The sequence below is a fragment of the Meles meles genome, chromosome 21 (genome assembly GCF_922984935.1).
Source record: "Meles meles chromosome 21, mMelMel3.1 paternal haplotype, whole genome shotgun sequence".
NCBI classification, from domain to species: Eukaryota; Metazoa; Chordata; class Mammalia; order Carnivora; family Mustelidae; genus Meles; species Meles meles.
Window position 1 is genome coordinate 20,961,145 of NC_060086.1, and position 20,849 is coordinate 20,981,993.

General features: G+C 56.0%; 2 protein-coding genes across 4 annotated transcripts; both read left to right on the plus strand.

Moving 5' to 3' along the window:
* The first annotated feature begins 5,816 nt into the window (after positions 1 to 5,816).
* SPNS1 (sphingolipid transporter 1 (putative)) lies at positions 5,817 to 13,683 on the plus strand. Of its 3 annotated transcripts, none has more exons than XM_045994023.1 (13): positions 5,823 to 5,898; positions 6,153 to 6,444; positions 6,543 to 6,608; positions 8,249 to 8,385; positions 9,543 to 9,694; positions 9,815 to 9,881; positions 10,696 to 10,841; positions 11,138 to 11,293; positions 11,558 to 11,747; positions 12,122 to 12,187; positions 12,445 to 12,543; positions 12,884 to 13,055; positions 13,341 to 13,683. In XM_045994023.1, the coding sequence occupies exons 2-13, from the start codon at positions 6,204 to 6,206 to the stop codon at positions 13,433 to 13,435; spliced, it is 1,587 nt and encodes a 528-aa protein (XP_045849979.1). In that variant the 5' UTR covers positions 5,823 to 5,898; positions 6,153 to 6,203; the 3' UTR covers positions 13,436 to 13,683. The 3 variants fall into 3 exon arrangements, with proteins under 3 accessions (XP_045849977.1, XP_045849979.1, XP_045849978.1); XM_045994022.1 differs by having other exon boundaries at positions 5,825 to 5,937; XM_045994021.1 differs by having other exon boundaries at positions 5,817 to 6,444.
* Positions 13,684 to 14,231: 548 nt separating this feature from the next.
* On the plus strand, positions 14,232 to 19,207 carry LAT (linker for activation of T cells). Its single transcript, XM_045992412.1, has 12 exons — positions 14,232 to 14,689; positions 14,840 to 14,867; positions 14,975 to 15,009; positions 15,265 to 15,352; positions 15,499 to 15,551; positions 15,646 to 15,675; positions 15,760 to 15,820; positions 15,905 to 15,999; positions 17,437 to 17,499; positions 17,626 to 17,688; positions 17,809 to 17,904; positions 18,034 to 19,207. The coding sequence occupies exons 1-11, from the start codon at positions 14,596 to 14,598 to the stop codon at positions 17,895 to 17,897; spliced, it is 699 nt and encodes a 232-aa protein (XP_045848368.1). The 5' UTR covers positions 14,232 to 14,595; the 3' UTR covers positions 17,898 to 17,904; positions 18,034 to 19,207.
* Positions 19,208 to 20,849: the final 1,642 nt, after the last annotated feature.

Genomic DNA, 20,849 nt, shown 5'->3' on the forward strand with positions numbered 1-20,849 from the left:
TGCACGAGACATTGGTTCTCCTTGGTTGATTCCGGGCTGCACTCGTTGCTGAATATTGAGTGGTACTTTTAAACCGTTCGGTTTCACCTTCACATGTGAGATCCAAGTTTCGTTTTCACCCCGAAACGAGCCAGTCTTCTCAAGTGCTGTCTACTAATAAAGCCATCAGTTGTCCACGGGTACGTGGTATAATTTTGGCAAAAGTATGTCACTTTCTAAAATCTTCTTTTATTGGAATATTACATTCCTTTGACCTTATAATATGAGAAAAACAGAAAGAAGCCTGTATAACATTTAAATAATATACAATATGTTATAACTCCTCGTTTTTCTTTTTCAGGATCTTTTTATATCCATTAATGTTTGGACACATTAAAAATGTGTATTCAGTCTTAGCCAATAAACGGGAGTATACTCACCTCGTGTCTACTTGAGGATTTCCGTCTTTGTGGCCCTCGTGGGACCCCTGCTATGGCCCCACTGACTGAAACCATTAGTTGTCCCCTTGCCTCCATTCTTCCTCCTTCCAGAGTAACGGAACCCCTGGTGAGGACGGCTCCTGGCAGCCTCTGTCGTGGCTGGGTGCCAAATTAGCCTCATGGGTGGAAGTGGGGGAGGGATGCGCCTGGCAGGGTGTTTCCAAAAGTGGCCAAGCGTGAGCTTCTCTCCTCCCTGCTGCTGACACGAGATGATCTTGGGAAAGGAAGCCACATGGGACAGGACAAGCTGACCTCCAGGCTTTCACGGGAAGGGGAACGTCCATCCAATTTAAAATCAATGCTCTCTGAGGATTTCTGACCCTGGTAACCCAACCCAGTTCTAGCCCCAGTCTATTGCAAGCCATATTGTAGTGACCCCCAATTTGCTCAGGTTTCTATCCAGGAGTGGAATCGCTGGTCACTGAACGTGCTTGCCCCTGTCTGCTCTCTCTTTAGTCCCTGCCAGATTGCTGACCAAAGTGACTGGACCTCCAGTGCTGGAAGATTCCGGTTTCTTCTTCCCCAGCACCTAAGCTCAGGAGGAGATTAGAAATACAACTCATTTTATTTATTTTTTTAATATTATTATTTTTAAAATTTTTTTAAAAAAAGATCTTATTTATTTATTTGTCAGAGAGAGAGAAAGCACAAGCAGACAGAGGCAGAGAGAGAAGCAGGCTCCCCGCTGAGCAAGGAGCCCTATGTGGGACTTGATCCTGGGACCCTGGGATCATGACCTGAGACCAAGGCAGCTGCTTAACTGAATGAGCCACCCAAGCGTCCCTATTTTTTATTTTTTAATGATTTTATTTATTTATTTGGCAGAGCGAGAGAGCACAAGCAGGGGGAGGGGGAGAGGGAGAGGGAGAAGCAGGCTCCCCGCTGAGCAGGGAGCCCAATCTAGAACTTGATACCAGGACCCTGGGTTCATGACTTGAGCCAAAGGCAGGCGCTTAACCAACTGAGCCACCCAGGCACCCCTAGAGACCACTCATTTTATTTTTATTTATTTATTTAAAAAGATTTTATTTATTTACTTAACAGAGGTCACAAGTAGGCAGGGAGGCAGGCAGAGAGAGAGGGGGAAGCAGGCTCCCTGCTGAGCAGAGAGCCTGATGTGGGGCTTGATCCCAGAACCCTGTGATCATGACCTGAGCTTAAGGCAGAGGCTTAACCCACTGAGCCATCCAGGTGCCCCGAGACCACTCATTTTAGAACAATTTGTGTGTCTTCTATGATGAGAAAGATTATTCATCCTTTTGATCAAAGGATCACTTGGCAGGTGGTCTTTTTATTTTGTTTTTTTATTTTTATTTATTTTTAAAGATTTTATTATTTGAGAGAGTGCACAAGCCAGGGTCAGGGTTTCGAGCAGAGGGAGAGGGAGAAGCAGACTTCTCACTGAGCAGGGAGCCTGACCCAGAGATTATGATCTGAGCCAAAAGCAGACACTTAACCAACTGGGTCACCTGGGCGCCCTTCCAAATATTTTATTTTTAAGTCATCTCTACAGGCAATGTGGGGCTTGAGTTCACAGCCCAAGATCAAGAGTCGCATGCTCCACGGACTGAGCCAGCCAGGTGCCTCATTGGGTGGTCTTTTTAAACTCTCCTCAAAACAAAACAAAACAGAGCAAACAAACAAAAACTCTCCTAATTAGAAACAAACTTTCAAAACTAGTGTGCCACATACCAACCTCCCTACTTTTCATGATCTCATTCATCCTTCAAGCGCCTACAAGGTAAGTGGTGGTATTATTCCCATTCCCCAGAAGAGAAAAGGAAGTTTAGAGCAGTGAACCCACCCCAGACCTCGCTGGCACCGAATGCAGAGCCAGATGGAAGACCGGGTGCGCCTGACCTGTGATGAGAGCAGCGCTTCTCATACTTGAACCCTTGAGCCCGGGAGCTTGTGAAATGCACACGTGCGGTCAGCATTAAGCCATGGGGCCCGAGATGCTGCATTTCCAACGAGCTCCCAGGTGTTGCGATCAGGTCGCTGACCACACTTGGAGGAGCAAGGTGCACTTTTTTTCCCCAATAACTTCACAGCTTCCCATCTCCCGACCCTTGTCATTCCTTCTGTGAGGCCCCCCGTGGCACTGGTCATGTCCTCTTGTGTGCGTCCCAGCTCAGCCTGGGACCAGGGGCTGACTTAGCGCACTCTTCCACCCATTGGTTTCTGTCTCCGCTGCTAGACTGTAAGCTCCTTGGAAACAAATACTGTGATCTTGTTCTCCAGAATCCCCAGCTTGGTGTCAGATGCCTCTTAACCCCCATATCTGCTCCATCGCCCACCCAACTCAGCTGCCCCAGATGGTTCTAAAAGGGGTTCACTTCCCTCTTTCTATCCACCCTGGAGCAAGCCGCTGCCCGCAGCCTGGTCCAGTGCCTGACAGGTCAGGTCGCTCTGCTGGCTCTCGGGCCCCCCATCCAAGTACAGTGCAGCCAAAGGGATCTTCTCAAATGCAAGTCTGAGTTTATTTTTATTTTTTTAGGATTTATTTATTTGAGAGAGAGAGTGTGTGTGTGCATGAGCGGGAGGAGAGGCAGAGGGAGAAGAAGACCCCCTGCTGGCCAGGGAGGCTGCTGTGGGGCTTATCCCAGGACCCTGAGATCATGACTCGAGCAGAAGGCGGACCCTTAACGACTGAGCCACTCAGGCACCGCCCCTATTTCTTTTTTATCTTTTTGTTTTGTTTTGTTTTTAAGATTTTATTTTTATTTGTGAGAGAAGAAACACAAGCAGGGGGAGAGGGAGAAGCAGGCTTCCCCCTGAGCAGGAAGCCCGATGCCGGGCTTGATTCCAGGACCCTGGCAAGACCTGAGCCGAAGGTGGATGCTTAACGACTGAGCCACCCAAGCGCCCAACTTCGCAAATATTTTCTCTCGGACTGTAGCTTGCGTTTTCTTTTTCACAGGTGCAATTTTACATGTGTATGGATATCCGTCTCCTCCAGATAAGCCTCCTGAGGGTAGGGACTAAATCTGCTTTACCTGACACCTGGCATAATGCCAGTCACATAGTAGATGCTCAGTAATGTTTTGTTGAGGAAATTCAGGGACTAGACTGTGATCTGAAGTTCCTCTCGGCCTCTTTCCCTTAGACCCTCAGGGAAGGCCAGGCTCAAGTTTATCAAACATGAAATATCTTCTGGGGTGATGCCAATGAGGGGTATTCATGACTTAAATGTCTTCTGATAAGACCTCTTCGGGACCCCATGCGACTCAATAATTTCAGTAGAAGGGTTTAGAAATCTGCTTGGAAGAGGGGTCTTTTGGGCACCTGGGTGGCTCAGTCAAACGTCTGCCTTCAGCTCCGGTCATGATCCCAGGGTTCTGGGATCCAGCCCGGCATGGGACTCCCCACTGGTGGGAAAGCTGCTTCTCCTTCTCCCACTACCCCCACCCTCACCGCACATGCACGCTCTCTCTCAAATAAATAAAATCTTTCCCTCTCCCACTCTCCCTGCTTGTGTTTCTTCTCTTGCTATCTCTCTCTGTCAAATAAATAAATAAATAGTATTAAAAAAAGAAGAGGTTATTGTTGTTTTTTAAAATATTTTATTTTTATTTATTGGGATGCCTGGGTGGCTCAGTCAGTTAAGCCTCTGCTTTCAGCTCAGGTCATGATCCCAGGGTCCTGGAATTATGTCCTACAGGGGACTCCCTGGTGGTGGGGAACCTGCTTCTCCTGCTATCCCCTACCCCCACCGCTTGTGGCTCAGTGGGTTAAACCTCTGCCTTCCGCCCGGGTCATGATCTCAGAGTCCTGGGATCGAGCCCCGCATCCGGCTCTCTGCTCAGCAGGGAGCTTGCTTCCCCCTCCCTCTCTGCCTGCCTCTCTACCTGCTTGTGATCTCTCTGTCAAATAAATAAAAATCTTTAAAAAAAAATAAAAAAAAATTTTTAAGTGAAACTTTTTTTTAAGACTATTTATTTACTTATTTGACAGAAAGAGAGAGATCACAAGTAGGCAGAGAGGCTGGCAGAGTGAGAGAGGGGGAAGCAGGCTTCCTGCTAAGCAGAGAGCCCCAATGCGGGGATCGATTGCAGCACTCAGAGATCATGACGTGAGCCGAAGGTAGAGGTTTAACCCACTGAGCCACCCAGGCGCCCCTCAAATAAAATCTTTTTAAAAAGTCTTTTTAAAAAATCTTTTTAAAAAAGGATTTTGCTGGGGCGCCTGGGTGGCTCAGTGAGTTAAAGCCTCTGCCTTCGGCTCAGGTCACGATCCCGGAGTCTTAGGATCGAGCCCCGCATCAGGCTCTCAGCTCGGCGGGGAGCCTGCTTCCCCCCCCCCTCTCTGCCTGCCTCCCTGCCTACTTGTGATCTCTGTTAAGTAAATAAATAAAATCTTTTTAAATAAATAAATAAAAACAAAATGAAATGAAATAAATAAATAAAATCTTTAAAAAAATAAAAAGGATTTTGCTTATTTACTTGAGGTGGAGAGAGCACAGGCAGGGGGAGCAGAAGAGGGAGAGGAGAAGCAGGCTTCTCGGCTGAGGAGGGAGCCCCATGGCGGAGCTCCATCCCAGGACCCTGCGATCATGACCAGAGCCAAAAGCAGAAGCTTAAACAAGTGAACCATCCAGGTGCCCCGGAAGTATATTAATTTCACCTGGAGTGTACGGTTATTACTGTAGCTTGGAGATTGGAGCTGGGGGCACTAAAGAACCACTCCAAGCTATTCTTTGGTACCAGGGCTCTGGTCTGGGGTCTTTGAGTCTAGACCCGCAGCTAGGAGAATCCCAGATGAGGCCACCAGAGGGCGCCAGGGCTTTAGTCTCGGTTGGAGGTGAGGCAAACCGGAGGGTCTGGGACCCTCCCTTCAGTGTCCACAGGGAAGCACAGGAGTTGACAGGCAGTTAGCTTGGGGAATCGGAAACATAGGGACGGGGCCGTTCCCGAGGCAGCTGTTCAGCTTTCATCCATTCAACGCATCCTGAGCGTGTTTGAAGCCCAAACCAGACACGGAGGAAGGGTCACTGCCGAGAGCGAGAACAGATCGTTGGAGTTTCTGGAGATAAACTACTTCCAGAACCTTTTCCGATACCATTATCTCGTTTGATCTCTTTGATAAGAAGCGTGCCCCGTGGGAGCTGCAGATAAGCGAGCGGAGATTCCGAGGGGTTGGGCGACTTCACAAGTTCCGCGCGACTCCCTGCGAGAACGCAAGCGTAGCAGGCACGGCTGGGAGCCGCCCCCGTTGCCCAGGCGACCGGCCGGTAGTCACGTGACGGGGGAGCTGGGGGGGAGCAGGCGGTAGCGGCGCCTACGTAGGCGGGTGGCGGTCACGTGTCCAGGGCTTGCTCCAGGTGCTGTCGGCCTCCGCGGCTGCAGCGTCACATGACTGGCTCCAGGGTAACATGGCGGCGGCCGTGGTGCAGCGCCGGAGCTGAACGACAGTGACTGCAGTGGGTTCCTGCCGGGAGTGAGGGAAGGCGTCCGCCTAGGCAAGGGTTGAGGGGTCAGCCCTCCCACCCCGCTCTGTCCCCGGCGTCACTCGCCGCGCTCTGTGTCTGCCGGGACGGGGAGGCATGACGGGCAGGGCCCGGGTTCCATCCCAGCCGTGCTCCGTGCTTCCGGGCAAGAGCCTGCGGGTGTCTGGGCGCACCTCCCTCGCCGGGCTCCCCTCCATCCCCCTTTCTCCAGCCTCCTCCCCTCGCAGGTGGGATCGTCGGTAGGACCGGAGCTCGGGCGGGCCAGGCCCCCGGGGACCATGTCCGGGTCCGACACCGCGCCCTTCCTCAGCCAGGCGGATGACACGGACGACGGGCCGGCACCGGGCACCCCGGGGTTACCGGGGTCCCTGGCGAACTCCAAGTCCGAGGATCCCGAGGTCCCGGACCGGGAGGGGCTGCAGCGCATCACCGGCTTGTCTCCGGGTCGTTCGGCTCTCATAGTGGCGGTGCTGTGCTACATCAACCTTCTCAACTACATGGACCGCTTCACCGTGGCTGGTACTGGCTTCTGGGAGGACGTCAGACTAGGGGAAGGGAGTGGGGAGGTCCGGGAGGTCCGGCTGCCTCGCCGAGCCCATCCCGACTCTTCTCCCCAGGCGTCCTTCCAGACATTGAGCAGTTCTTCAGCATCGGAGACAGCAGCTCTGGCCTCATCCAGACCGGTGAGTGGAGGTCCCTTTAGGGCACGGTAGCTTTTCTTCCTTTTCTCCCCAAAATGGGGTTATGAGCGGGCATGCCTGTGGCCTCATTAATAGAAGTAGAGCGGTCAGACTTAGTGAGGGGGAAAAGATGGCCCTTATTCTGCTCTGGGCTGTCTTCAGTTTAGTTAGGATACCACATTTTAAATGGCAGTCCGTTGAGTGTAATGGTCAAGACAGACCTGGGTTTAAATCTCAGCTTTCCACTTACTCAGTGTGATTCAGGCAAGGCCCTCAATCTCTCTAAGCCTCACTTTTCTTGTAGGTGAGGTGGAACTAGTTGTAACCCAGAGCACCTCGTAGGGCTGATGTGAGGATTATATGCAAGTTAATGCTTATAAAATGTGTGCTACGGTGTCCACAGCCTGGTAGGCCCCCAATAAGTAATGGTAAAAGCGGATGTCTGGAGTGGGAAGAGTTGAATTTTACTTGTTCAGAACCTTGGGATTTATGGAAGAGGCAAAACCGAGGCCAAATCCTCTTTTCCTTCCTTTTTTCGTTCATTCATTTCTTGGACATTTCTGAGCACTCGCCCTGTGCCGTGCCCTGGAAGAAGAGGTGATAACATGCACATAACTTGTCCAGGACCTTTTACGCCCATCTAATCCTCCCATCAGCCAAAGAGTCGGTGTTATTATTACTTTACAGAAAATGTAGGTAGTACTGTCTACATTTTTATAGAGAAACTGAGGCATAGAGAAGAGTTCAGTCTTGCCTGGAGTCACACAACAAGCGAGAGGAGACGAGTTTGAAAGAAGATCTTGAAGGGTTCTTTGCTCTACCCTAGGCCAGAAAAAGCACCAAGAGGTATTCAAGGCAAAGTCTAGAGGAATGGGAATGACCTACAGGTCAAGGTCTGCAAAGCTTTCAGAAGGTGTTGAGTTAGAGGAGAAACAAGCCTTTGTCAGTGCCATTCACTTTTTTCATTCAACGCATGTTTACCAAGCACCTGTTTGTATGTGGGGTAAATACAGCCATGGCCAATACCAGCAAGGCCCTTGTCCTCACGGAGCTGGCATTCTACTGGGAATGACGGCACCAACCCTTAACCTAAACTAAGAATGAGATAATTTTCGGTAGGAGTATTTTGTAAAATTTTTGTATTTTGTATTTTGTAAAAGAGAACCCGGTAATTGTGATAAAGAGAGACTGAACACATGGGGACTGGGAGGGTATCTGAGAGGTTCTGTGATGCTCAGGCGAGGGGAGAAATGTCCCCAGTGGGGACGACAGTGGGTGTCAGAAGTCCTAGGATGATATTGGGTTTGGCAGTAGGGCCTTTGGGATGCAGAGAAGGGAGAGTGGAGGAGCACAAGGTCCTAGAGGTAGGGAGGGGCTAGATAAGATAGTGCCTGGTGGGCGAGCCAGGGTACAGAGTCTGGATTTTGCTCTTGGCTGGATGGGAGGAAGTGACGGGTCAGCTGGGCCATTCATTCCACAATGGGAGATTTGAAAGATGCTGAAGATGGGGCTGGACTTCTCTGGCCAGAGCTCTGGTAGTTTCAGGGTTGGGAGTTAATCCTGGCCCCCTTGGCCTCCCTGAGCTGGGGTCAGAGTGGGCGAGGAGTCCTGGGGCCGGGCTGTGACTCTCTGCTTCCCCTCAGTGTTCATCTCCAGTTACATGGTGTTGGCACCTGTGTTTGGCTACCTGGGTGACAGGTACAATCGGAAGTATCTGATGTGCGGGGGCATTGCCTTCTGGTCCCTGGTGACACTGGGGTCGTCCTTCATCCCCAGAGAGGTGAGGCCCCATGCTGGCTCCTGCTTCCGGCTCCTCCCCCCGACCACTACCCATCAGTCTTGGCTGCTGCTCTTGGGAGTCATTGCAGACTGGGCCTGGGAAACTTCTGCTCTTCCCTCGGTCCATGCCATCCTATATCCCCTGCTTGCCTGAGTTAATCTGCCCACCCCATCCTCTCCTCTGTTCTTCTAGAACATTCTTCTGTCCATCACCCTCTTTCCCCCGACCATTATTGACTCCTTCCGCACCACACCTCAGCACTCCAGTTCTGCAGCACGGGAAAGACCTCACCCGGACTGTCTGTTCTCCCTCTTCTCCCTCCTCATCAGACTTCCCACAAGGCCCCCTTGACCCAGCTGCAGTCTGGGTGAAGGAGCAGTCGGGAGAGGCTCTCACTTTGCTGGCACTTCCTCTCCTCCCACTCACCACAGAACCCTGCCGGCCAGCCTGCCCCCACCACTCCATTGCCAAAGTCAACAGTGACCTTTTGGTTGCTAAATGTGGCTCCTACTTCCTAATCCTGCTCTTGCTAGATCTCCCGGGAGCCCCTGGCTCCACTGACCCACTTTTTCCTTCCGGAAACTCTCTTCTGACTTCAGTGATGCCAGTCTTCCCGGTTTTCCTCCTGCCTCCCTGGCTGTTGCTTCTTTGCTCCTTTGAAAGCCCCTCTGTCTGTTCTCACTCTATGCCCTGGAAGTCTGTCCTTAGCCCCAGGTTAGGGACGCTACGTACCAGGCACTATGTACTCTCCTTGGCCAGATCCTACTCTGTCCTTAGCCTCAGGTGTCTTTGGTGGACGAATAAACCTCTGCCTGAGACCCTTACTCACCACGGGGGTGTCTTGGGTGATAGAAGTCAAGATTTATCTTGCTCCCGCCCCCCAGGCGCAACATACTAAATAGAACTTATATTGTCTAGTCCTGGTGATAGTTACGTGAGCAAGCTATTATTTTCCCCCTTTTGCAGATGAGGAGTCTGAGGCTCAGAGAGGTTAAGTTGCTTTCCCAAAATCACAGCTAGGAAGTAGTTGAGCCAGGATTCAAGTTCAGGCCTCTGCCGCCATCCGTGCCTCGCCTCTCCCGAGCTGGCTGGGGAGGGAGGCCGGGAGGCCGGCTGCAGGGTGGGGTGCCACACCTCCCCCATGTTTCATTTCCCAGCGATTCTGGCTGCTCCTCCTGACCCGGGGCCTGGTGGGGGTTGGGGAAGCCAGTTACTCCACCATTGCGCCCACCCTCATCGCCGACCTCTTCGTGGCAGACCAGCGGAGTCGGATGCTCAGCGTGTTCTACTTTGCCATCCCGGTGGGCAGGTGAGTGGGGCTCACGGCTGGTGGGGGTCCGGTGGGGGGATGGGCGCGGGAGGCCAAAGGACCTGGCGTGGGGCCGGACTCACCGGCTGTCCCCTCTTGTCTCCTGTCCCCTTTCCCTAGTGGTCTGGGTTACATTGCAGGCTCCAAAGTGAAGGATGTGGCTGGGGACTGGCACTGGGCTCTGCGGGTAAGTGTGGACGCAGCCCGGGGGAAGGTCGGCAGTGTTCTCATGGATTCTCCCTTTCCTGCCTTTAGACACCGTCCTCCCCACCCCCCACCTTTAAGGCAGTGGTTACTCTGCCAAGCCTGTGTAGGGAGCCTGGCTGCCCTCACCATGAAACCACCTGCTAAACAGAACTCTTGGTTGCCGGCGACAGGCGCCCCGTAAGACAAAAGCCGGTGGCTTTCGTAATGGAGAGTCAAAGGGTGAGCTTCTGGTGATGCTGGATCCAGGACTCCCCCTTCGTCCCAGGAATTCAGCCATCCTTTTTCTCCGCTTTACTTTCCTCTGTGTCAGTGTGATTCTCAAGCCAGTGAAAGCTCCACGCGTTTATCTTCCCGTTTAGAAACTTCGGCACCCTGGATCCTTGAGCAATAGTCCTGGATGGTGTCTGATTAGATGAACGTGGGTCACGTGCCTGCCATTGAATCAATCACGGAGGCCAGGGAGGTTAACATGACTCTTGTCAGCCCAGTCTGGGTTACGAGCCCCGCCCTGTTTGAACCACATGGATTAAGAGAAGTGGGGGGAGTAGTTTCCCAAAAGGAAATTAGGGTGCTGTTACCAAAGAGGGAGCAGTTAGGCTTGCGGAAAGAGGGGCCCTTGGTGGCATTTGCCTCTCCCTCGGAATGCAGGCTTAGAGCCTGCCCGTGAGCAGACAGTTGCTTGGGGTTTGAGGCCTTGGGGCCTGAATTGTCTTTATACACCCTTACTTCGTCCCAGCCCCAGGGGTTCACTGTGTCCATGTCTGTGCCTGTCCTGAAGCCTACTCTTTCCCCAGGTGACTCCAGGTCTAGGGGTGGTGGCTGTTCTGCTGCTGTTTCTGGTGGTACGGGAGCCACCAAGGGGAGCTGTGGAGCGCCACTCAGACTCCCCGCCCCTCAACCCCACCTCCTGGTGGGCAGATCTGAGGGCTCTGGCAAAAAAGTGAGTTTAGTTCCATTCTAGCCCAACATCTGAGTTCCCTGGGGTAGGAGGGCTGCTGTCCAGTTTGAGATTTACAGGAGTGTGGTTTCTGTTTTCTGCCTGGCTGGCGGGCTCTCAGGGCCAGGCATTCGGTCACCACTGCCCCCTTGTGGCAGCTGCTTGAATTACAGGCCCAGATCTGGCAAGCCAAGACAGCTTCCCTACCCAGCGTCCTGACCTTACTAAAATAAGCCAGGGAGGGAGAGAGCCCTGACACCTCAATGGAGCCTGACTTCCTTCCTCCCAAATATCTGCAGTCCTAGTTTCATCCTCTCTTCCCTTGGCTTCACGGCTGTGGCCTTTGTCACGGGCTCCCTGGCTCTTTGGGCTCCTGCGTTCTTGCTGCGTTCCCGTGTGGTCTTGGGGGAGACCCCGCCCTGCCTTCCTGGAGACTCCTGCTCTTCCTCTGACAGGTACCAGGCTAGATGGCCTGCAGGTAGCAGGGGATGGAGTGGAGAGAGTCACTGATTCAGACTCAGGCTACTTCCTCTCCCAGTGTCAGTTTCCTGGGCTGGGAAATAGGCGATGGCCTGATATCATGCTCTCGGAGCTCTACGACCCATGGGGTCCTGGATGGACCTGAGTTGTGTGGGCGGCTGGGAGGGACCATCTTCTTCTCTAGGCCGTGGGGGTGAGGCGAGGAGGACTGGCCCCCATGCCCCTCCCCCTGCCCCCAGCCTCATCTTTGGGCTCATCACCTGCCTGACCGGGGTCCTGGGTGTGGGCCTGGGCGTGGAGACCAGCCGCCGCCTCCGCCGTTCCAACCCCCGGGCTGACCCACTGGTCTGCGCTGCTGGCCTCTTGGGCTCTGCGCCCTTCCTCTTCCTGTCCCTTGCCTGTGCCCGTGGTAGCATCGTGGCCACCTATGTGAGTAGCCAGCAGCCATCAAAGGGGGTGTTCTGGGTCTGGGGTGCACTGGGGCGGGACCGGGGTGCACAGGGGGCGGGACGGGGGTCAACCAGTATAGTGGTTTGGAGACAGCTTGAACCAGAATGCCTTGAACCAGAATGTTTCGAATCTCAGCTCTGGCTCTTCCCGGCTGTGTGACATTGGGCAAGCGAGTTCACCTCTCTGTGCTCAGTTTCATCATCCATCAAATAGCTTTGACTCACAGGGCTGTTCTGAGGGTTAAATTAAATGAGTCCACAGGTGGGTGTGTACACAGTATACCCTCTGGATGTTGGCGCTTCTTGTGATGAGACAACTCCCCTTTCCCCCATGTTTCTCCTCCAACCTCCCAGATTTTCATCTTTATTGGAGAGACACTGCTGTCCATGAACTGGGCCATTGTCGCTGACATTCTGTTGGTGAGTAGGTGGGTCACTGCAGAGTTAGCTCAGAGGCTGACGGGAGCAAGGAACCCGGGGCAGGAGGCCTCGCCTGCCTTCATTATAGCTTTTACCCCTTTTTCAAAACTCAAACCCAGACCGACTTCAGAGTCAGTCCCAGATGGGCCTGTAGTCTGAGCCTATAGCCCACTCACACCCCTGAGCTGGGGTTCCTTCTGGGCTCAGCCTGGGCTGAGTCTTGGCCGTGTCCTTGCCCTCTACCCCTCCTCCCCCAGTATGTGGTGATTCCCACACGACGTTCCACTGCCGAGGCCTTCCAGATTGTGCTGTCCCACCTGTTGGGTGATGCCGGGAGCCCCTACCTCATTGGCCTGGTGAGCACTGCCTCTTGGCTGCACCTGGGGTGGGGTTCGGGGGATCCCGTGTTTCTGGCACTGGCTATCTGCCTAAGCTGGGGCTGACTTCACAGGGCTGAGCCCAGTGAAGTGTCTGCGCTCTGTGCCAGACCCCCCCCCCCCGCCCATTCTTGGACCGTCAGCCAGGCGGGTGGCATTTTGTCTTTGCACGTTCCCGTTCCACAGTGAGGCCACGGGGCTTTCCCTGGTCCTCCAGACCACCCCTCTCTGCTGGCCCCGACTGCTTTGTTCTTCTGGAGTTCGGGGCTCCCTCCACAGGACCAACACTCCTGGCTTTCCTTTTCTCATCTCCCTGCAGATCTCCGACCGCCTCCGCCGGAGCTGGCCGCCCTCCTTCTTGTCTGAGTTCCGGGCCCTGCAGTTCTCGCTAATGCTCTGCGCCTTCGTTGGGGCTCTGGGTGGGGCCGCCTTCCTGGGCACGGCCATCTTCATCGAGGGGGACCGCCGGCGGGCCCAGCTGCACGTGCAGGGTCAGTGGGGGCTTCCCTTTGTCCGCCCATGGCTCCTTGCCCAGCTCCACAATGCTACCCGCTCGTCCGTCTGTCTGTCTGTCCCGGCCCATGTCCCCGGCTTCTCTCAGCCCACGACCCTTCCCCCTGTTCGGCTTTGGGTCTCCCTGTCGACCAAGCTGACGTCCCACGGTGTCCACAGCTCTGCTGCCCCGTCTACTTTTCACTGCCTCTTGGTCCCCCTCCCTGGCTTTGCATCTTTCTGTCAATCCAGCCCTGGCTCTGACCACCACCCGCCCCTGGCAGGTCTGCTGCGTGAGACAGGGCCCACAGACGACCGCATCGTGGTACCCCAGCGAGGCCGCTCCACCCGGGTCCCCGTGTCCAGTGTGCTCATCTGAGGGGCTGTGGCTGCTGCCTGCATACCTACCACAGCTGACCCGGGCCAACCCCGGAAGGAACCTGGGCCCAAACCTTCGGTCCGGCCCAGCTTCTAAGAGTGGCCTTGGGCCACGTTCCAGCTCCCACACACTACACCGGCAACAGCCAAGGGCAAGGGGCGGTGGGTCCGGGAGGGGGTGGTTCCCCTCCCCAGGAGTGGCCCCAGGGGCCTGGTGCTATTTGTAACTGAATAAAATTTGTATCCAGACCCCGAGTGCCTGCCTGAGTCTCTCTGGGTGTTACTGACCTCTGACTGCTAGACGGCAGGGCATGCCCCCTCCCTAGCTCCAAGACTCTGGCGGCCATGGGGTTGCTCTGGTGGGACCTTGGGCTAATCCCTGGCCTCCTGGGCTGGGCGAACAGGGTATGGAGTGAGCTAGCTCCGTGTGATCGTGAGTCACGCCCGTGGTTCCCCGAGAGCCCGCCCCTCTTGTCAGGCCAACCAGGGCAAGGTGGGGTGGGCATTGCCCTGTGCCCCTCAGAACTCCCAGAGGCAGGGCCTCCCTGGCGGCTGCCCCCTCCAGCCATAGCTACGGAGGCTGTGGCTCTTGGCTGGCCTGTAAGTGTCTTACCTTCCTTCTGGTAGGAGTTGTTCCTTGTCCCAGAGGCAGCAGACCCCTCTTGAGGGCCCCAGGGTGGAGGGGTGGCTCTTCAGGCCTCTTCCTCCCCCTCCCCACTGGCTGGGTGGGGGTGGGAAGGGGGCGGGTGCAGCCAGGCTGAGCCTGATGATTTCCTGCCCTCACCCGGGGCTCACCACAGCTTCCTGCCGCAGGCGGGCAGGCGCTGAGAGAAGCAGGCGCCTAGCCGAGTGGCAGGTAGGGCTGGGGCGCAGCGGCTGCGCAGGGGGGACCGGCACCCCACACTCCGGCCCAAAGCCTGGCCGGAGGGCCTGGGGATCACGGGGCTTCCCCCAGCCAGTGCTGACACCCCCCACGCCGCCCAACAAGGGGAGGGGGCCCAGTGACGGGCCCAAGGAAGGCATAACTGCCGGCGCTCAGGCTTCCAGGCTGGTGCCCATTCAGCTCCCGCACCCCTGCTGGCCCAGCCCTCACCCTGTGGCAGCTCAGCCCTCGAGGGCGTGCGGCGGGCAGCCAGGCCTAGTGCGCGCCGTCTGCTGCAGATGGAGGCCGTGGTTCTCATCCCCTATGTGCTGGGCCTCGTCTTGCTGCCTCTCCTGGCCGTGGCCCTGTGCGTGCGCTGCCGGGACCTGCCAGGTGAGTGGGGGCCACCCAGTGATGCCCCTGCAGGGATCCCCGGCCCTCCTTGGCCCCTCACGCCATCCTAACCCTCCCTTCTTCTGCCCTGTTTTACCCCCCTCTCTCCCCGTCCCCCCTCTTCCTGTCTCACTGACTTCTCTTCCCCAGGCTCTTATGACACTGCAGCCTCCGACAGGTGAGTTGCCCGTGGGCTCCGTGTGGCCCCCTCCCTACTCTGTGTGGCCTTGGGGATGGGAGTGGGGGCCTCTCCTGCCCCTGACCAAGCCCTGTCTCTCCTGCCAGCTTGACCCCAAGTAGCATCGTGCTCAAACGACCTCGTGAGTACCTGGGGGGTCCCCTTCCCTCGGCCGTAGGGGACAGGGTCCCCTGGCATGTGAGAGAGCCTTTGTTCAGGTCCTAGTGGCTGCCCACATGGCCTTGACCGGGGCTGGGGATGGGGAGGGAGAGGGGTGTCATCGGGCCTGTCCAAGGCATGGGAGGGGTCCCGGGGTGAGTCTGTCCATCGAGGACTCCATGAGGACAGTGGCAAGATTCCAGACTCATTCCTTGAGCTTGGTCTCATGTGTCCTCAGCCACAGTCGTGCCCTGGCCATCAGCTGCCTCCTATGGGCCTGTGACCTCCTATCCACCCCTGAGCCAGCCGGACCTGCTCCCTATCCCGTAAGTAGCATCCTCCCTTCTGAATCCTCCCTCTACTCCCCTCACCTCTGTAGACTAGAGTGGGGCGGGGGGTCCCTTTCCCGGTTACAACCCCTCTTGCCCCCCAGAGTCCCATCCCAGCATGACCTCTGACCTTTGACTCCCAGGAGGTCCCCACAGCCCCGGCGTGTGCCGTCTTCCCGGCAGGACTCAGATGGTGGTAAGTGTGAGGCTCGGGCCCAGAGGGCTGGAGCTGGGCGGAGGAGAGAGCCCATCTGAGCCAACTCAGCTTCCCTCTTGCTCTCTCTCCAAAGCCAACAGTGTGGCAAGCTATGAGAACGAGGGTACGTCTGGGGCCCCGGGTGCCCTGCTCGCAGGGAGGCTGGCGCCCGGCCTGGGCCCTGCTGATCGCTGTGTCACTACCCCAGCACCCGTCTGTGAGGATGACGACGAGGACGAGGAGGAGGATTATCCCAACGAGGGCTACTTGTGAGTGGCCAGGTGGAGGGTTGGGAGCCGTGGCCCTGGGGGTCCTCGCTCATCCGCCTCCCCCCTCCCCTGGCTTCCCCTCAGGGAGGTGCTTCCTGACAGCACGCCGGCCACCAGCACCGCTGTCCCACCGGCTCCTGTGCCCAGCAACCCCGGCCTCCGGGACAGCGCCTTCTCCAGTGAGTTGGCCCTCCTGACTCTCTGGGCTGCGGCCCCCCTGTGCTTCTCTCTCCCGTGATTTCTCTGACGCTCGCTGCCCCTCCACGTTCTCTCTTCTCTCTTTCTACAACACCTGTTCCTCAGGGTGGGCTTCTGTGCTGATCCTCTGATTTCCTTCCTTTTCTTGTCATCTTTCCTATTTCGTTGTCTTCCCCTTCTATCGCCTATGTGGTCTCTTAGACTTCACGCCTCTTAGACTCTTCTCTTGTCTCTCCCACCTGGAAGCGCTTTCTTGGTCTCTGGCATTCCTTCCCCATAGCCTCCCCTCTTGTTTCACGGAGGCCGAGTCATCTTGTAACTCTCTAAGGATATTGATTAGAGCTGGTCTGCTGGGGGTAGGGGGGCAATTGGGAAGTTTTCTTCTGTTTCCGGCATCATTTCGGTTTCCTTTGAGCTGCTTTTCTCCCTTCGTGTTGGTCTCATGCTGCCTGTTAGGGACTGCCTTCTGTGTCTGGTTTTGCGTCACTCTCCTCGTTCTCTGGCCAGCTCGCTATCTGTACTAGCTCTTCTTGTCATTCCCAGGTTCATCATCACGCTCCCCCATCCCCGTACTTACTGGAAACCTCTCATGTCAGGGTGAGAGCTAGCTCGGGGCCTATTGCCTGCCCTCCTGAGAGCGTTTCGTGCGTTAGCTAATTAAACCCCATGATTCCCGGGTGCTGTTGAGCCCAGCTCTTCCCCTCCTGTGCCTCAGTTGTCCCAACTGTACGACAGGAGGGATTCTTTATTGACCAGACACACTTGTTGGAGGACAGGCCCCATTTCGATATTCTCTGCTTTCTTTCTCACGACAGCCCTGGGAGGCGGGTGCCGTCGCTCAGCCTCTTTACTGATGAGAACCCCGAGACCCAGAGCGGTTAGGTACCTCATGTGAGGTTACACGACTGTTAGTGCCAGAGCTGGGTTTGAACCTCTGGCTCCAAAGCCCGCCTAGTCCACGGCCTTGTGGAGAAACGAGTCCGCATAAAAGGACAAGATGGCGCCGATGGCGACAGGTGCTGGAAGGCACCAAGATGAGAGTGGGGGGGTCAGGGCAGGCCTGGCTGATGGGACCCATGGGGAACAACACCTCGGACTCAGCATGGCCCTGAGTGTTGTGTACACATGGTGCCACCCAGAGTGTAGGCTCTCTGTCCCTGTCCCCAGCCTGGGGGACATGGCAGGGTCTGCTGTCTGCCTGCTCCCATGATTCCACTCCCTCTCATCATCTCTGGCCAGGTTGCCCTATTTCTCGCCGTCACCAAGGCCTCTGGGGGCACCCCCAGCCCAGGGCTGGCAGTGGGGCAGCCTCTGGAATCAGTGGGTAGGGGTCTGGGGCTGGCCAGCTGGGACGCCATGGGGGTCTGTGTGCTGGGCTCTGGCTGACAGTGCCCGGGGTGGCCCTGCTTCTCCTGCAGTGGAGTCCGGGGAGGATTATGTGAATGTTCCCGAGAGCGAGGAGAGTGCCGACGCGTCTCTGGGTGAGTGGCCGGTGCCCACGGGGGTCCCCTTTCCCTCCTTCACCCCGCTGTGGCCCTCTTTCTGAGGGTCCTGCTCACTCATCCTCCACGTGGCCATTCCCCCCCCTTCTGCTCTGCCCCCTGCAGATGGGAGCCGGGAGTATGTGAACGTGTCCCAGGAGCTGCCGCCCATGGCTAGGACCGAGCCTGGTGTGTGCGGGGCTGGGGAGGGGTGGAAATGGAGGGGGCGGCCGAAGCTCAGGGAGCCCGCCTGGGGAAGAGGAGACAGGGAGGTCTGCGAGCTAAAGACCCCTCTCCGGCCCCTCCCAGCTGTCCTGAGCTCCCAGAAGGTGGAGGATGAGGACGACGAAGAGGAAGAGGGAGCTCCAGATTATGAGAATCTGCAGGGGCTTAACTGAGGGTCTGGTGAGAGGCCCCACCCACCCCTCCCTGACCCCCCCCCCGCCCTATCCTCTGACTCCTTCAGGGACCCCTCCGACCCCTGCTGACCTCCTGACTTCGCAACCCTTCCCTCCTCCTGCCTTGTTGTTTCAGTGTGAGGCCAAGCCCGACCTGGAACCAGCCTCGCCGGGAGCTCCCCACCCCCACTGAGCTGGGCAGCCGGCAGGGCTCTGGATGGGGGCCCTACGTGGCACCCCGCCCTGATGCCAGCCTGAGATCAGTCTGAGAGTCTCCCCCTTAACTTATTGTCACTTTGGGGTACAGCCTGTGTGCCCCCAGCACTGCACCTTCTGACGTAGCCTGAGAATGAACTACCCCGGCCCCGGCCCTATTCTGCGGGAGAATAAAGGCTGACGTGGTCTGTAGCGCTCTTGAGTTTGGGGGGCCCAGTGGGTGGGAGTCCGCGTGAGGTGGCCATGTGGGAGAGTGTGTGTGTGTGTGCACAAGCCCGTGTGTGCGTCTTGGGGGAGGGTCTCCATCCCCCTCACCCTGGGGCCACCATGCTCTGGATGGTCCTGACCCAGTCCTGGGAGCCACCGAACGTTGGCAGAGACATGGCTCTGGCACGTTGGTGCGAGGCAAGTCCGATCCAGGCTGCCACTTCGGGGCTTCAGTGCGTTCCCCCATGAGACAGTCCATGGATGCGGCAGATGATGGCTGGGATGATGGGAGGGCAGGGCCTGGGGGAGCCCTGGGTGCGGAGTGGACGCCTAGAGCAAGACCACTTCCCCTCGGCCCCCTGTTTATCCATCTTTAAAGCAATGGGTGGACTAGACCCCGGGGCAGCTGAAAGGTAACGTGCCGAGCAGCCTTTTCGGACCTTGGTGTACAGATTCCGAGTGAGTAGGTCCAGGCCTGACAGTCTGCATTTCAAAGAAGCTACCGAGGGCTTCTGACAGCCCCGTTCCGAGAACCACACTTTGAGCAGCTTCTGGTGGCTGACTCGGTCACTGTGACTGGCTCTGGTCTGGGCATGAAACCCACCATGGGCCACTGAGGACCGGCCCTGGGATGCCAGCAGGAAGAATCTGGAAGGCGAAGCTGTTCTTATTCATGGCAGTTGGTAAACTGGAAGAACACATTCCTAGAGCCCCTACTTGGAGAGCCACCTGAGAAGGAAGGTGATGCGAAGGACAGACTGGCCCAGAAATGGACAGGACCAGCTTCCTGCTGGCGTCCAAATTCCTGGATCCAGTAACACCTGAAGCGAGATGCCCCCCTCCAGCTTCCCAGTTTTGTGGGCCAATAAATTCCCAATTGTCTTCAACGGGCTTGACTTGGGGTTTCTGTTGCATATGACAAAGTAGCCCAGAGTGATGCACACAGTCCTCGGCGTCCTCTGTGGGCTTCAAAGGCAATAGTAACAATTTCTCTTCAAGCACCTGCCATGTTTCCACGCTTATCTCATTTAATCACTGCCATTCCCCTGTGGCTGGTTTACCGGGGGTATCGCCATTCACAGTTGGGGAACCGAGTCCAGAGAGGAGAAGTGATTTGCCCAAAGACACACAGCCGAAGTGGCAAACCGGGGATTCTATCCGCAGCTGTTGGCCTCTGGAGTTCCTGCTGCCAACGTCCTTGCTCTGGCTGTTGTCCAAAGTGCTGGCTGCTGTTCAAGGGAGGCTTGTAAGAGGCCCGCTTGGAGAAGTGGGGGAGGGGAGGCCCGGGGAGAGCGCTGACAGGCTGGACATCAACAGGCAGAGTTTATTTGGAGGAAACAGACGAGGAAAGAGGCACCTTTGTGCCTGGGCTGAGGAAGCTTTATCAAAAAGGTATGTTGGTATAAACACCTTGGAGAACAATCTAGCAACATCAGTAAGGCTGAAGATGGTGTGTCCCTTTACTTAGCAAACTCCTGGGTAAAAATCCTGAGCAAATAGCCCTCAGGCGAAGGGGGCGGATACCAGAGGCGGGGGGCAGCCTGGGGATGGTAACGGTGATGGCAGATGGAGGCCATCACGGGGAGAGCGGGTTGAGCTCTTGTAGCCCCGTCACACTGTGGGCAAATGCTCCCCCGGGTAAAAATGAGCCCACCGGGGGAGCTCCTATCACGGAAGATTAACATCACCGAGAGAATATGGAGTGAGAAAAGCAAAGCAAGGTGTTTTATTTATATGAAGTTGAAAGCATGAAAACAGGTCTATATGGTTCAGGGATACACGCGAACGCAAGGTAGGCAAAGGAACGAGGAATACCGAGTTCAGGGGAGAGGCACCCCTGCGGCAGAGTGTGGGCAGTGGTTGGGAAGGATTTCAAGAAGGCCCCGGTGATGTGTACTGTCTTACTCTTAAGCAGGGTTGGGTTCACAAGTGTTTGATAAATGATTCTCTTAAGTGTTTGCATAGCTGAGCGATTTCATAATAAGAGAGGCTGAGGGCCAAGGAGGGGATGGGTGTTGGTAGAGGGGGTGGGGGCTGGGGCAGTTTTAAGAGACAGTAAACAGGCTTAAGAGTCATGGATCTGTCTGCGCCAAGCAGGTGAGTTGCATATGGTGTTCCAGCCTCAGAAGCAGCGTGTGCAAAGGGCCTGAGGTGGGAGCAGAGAGGAGGCTGTTGGGAGTATCCACGTGAAAGGCAGTGGTGGGCTAGCTAATGAAGGAGGACCAACAGAGGTGGTAGAAGGAGATGCTTGGGAGGCCAAAGCAAGGAGCGTGGTGATAGCCCTGCGTTGTGAAGTCTGGGGAAGTCCAAGGTGACTGTGGTACTTCTTTCCTTGGTGGATTAGGGGTAGCAGTATTCCCTGAAGCAGGAACAGCTTCCCATTTTTGCTTTTTGGACCAGCAAGAACCTGTGGCTCTGCTTCCTCCAGTCGATGAGCCAAGCAGGACAGACCAAGTCAATGTAATGAGGTCTGTGGGGCTGGCTTGGGCTATCTGAGCCCACTGAGGTGGCCTGTGGAAAGAATCCCTC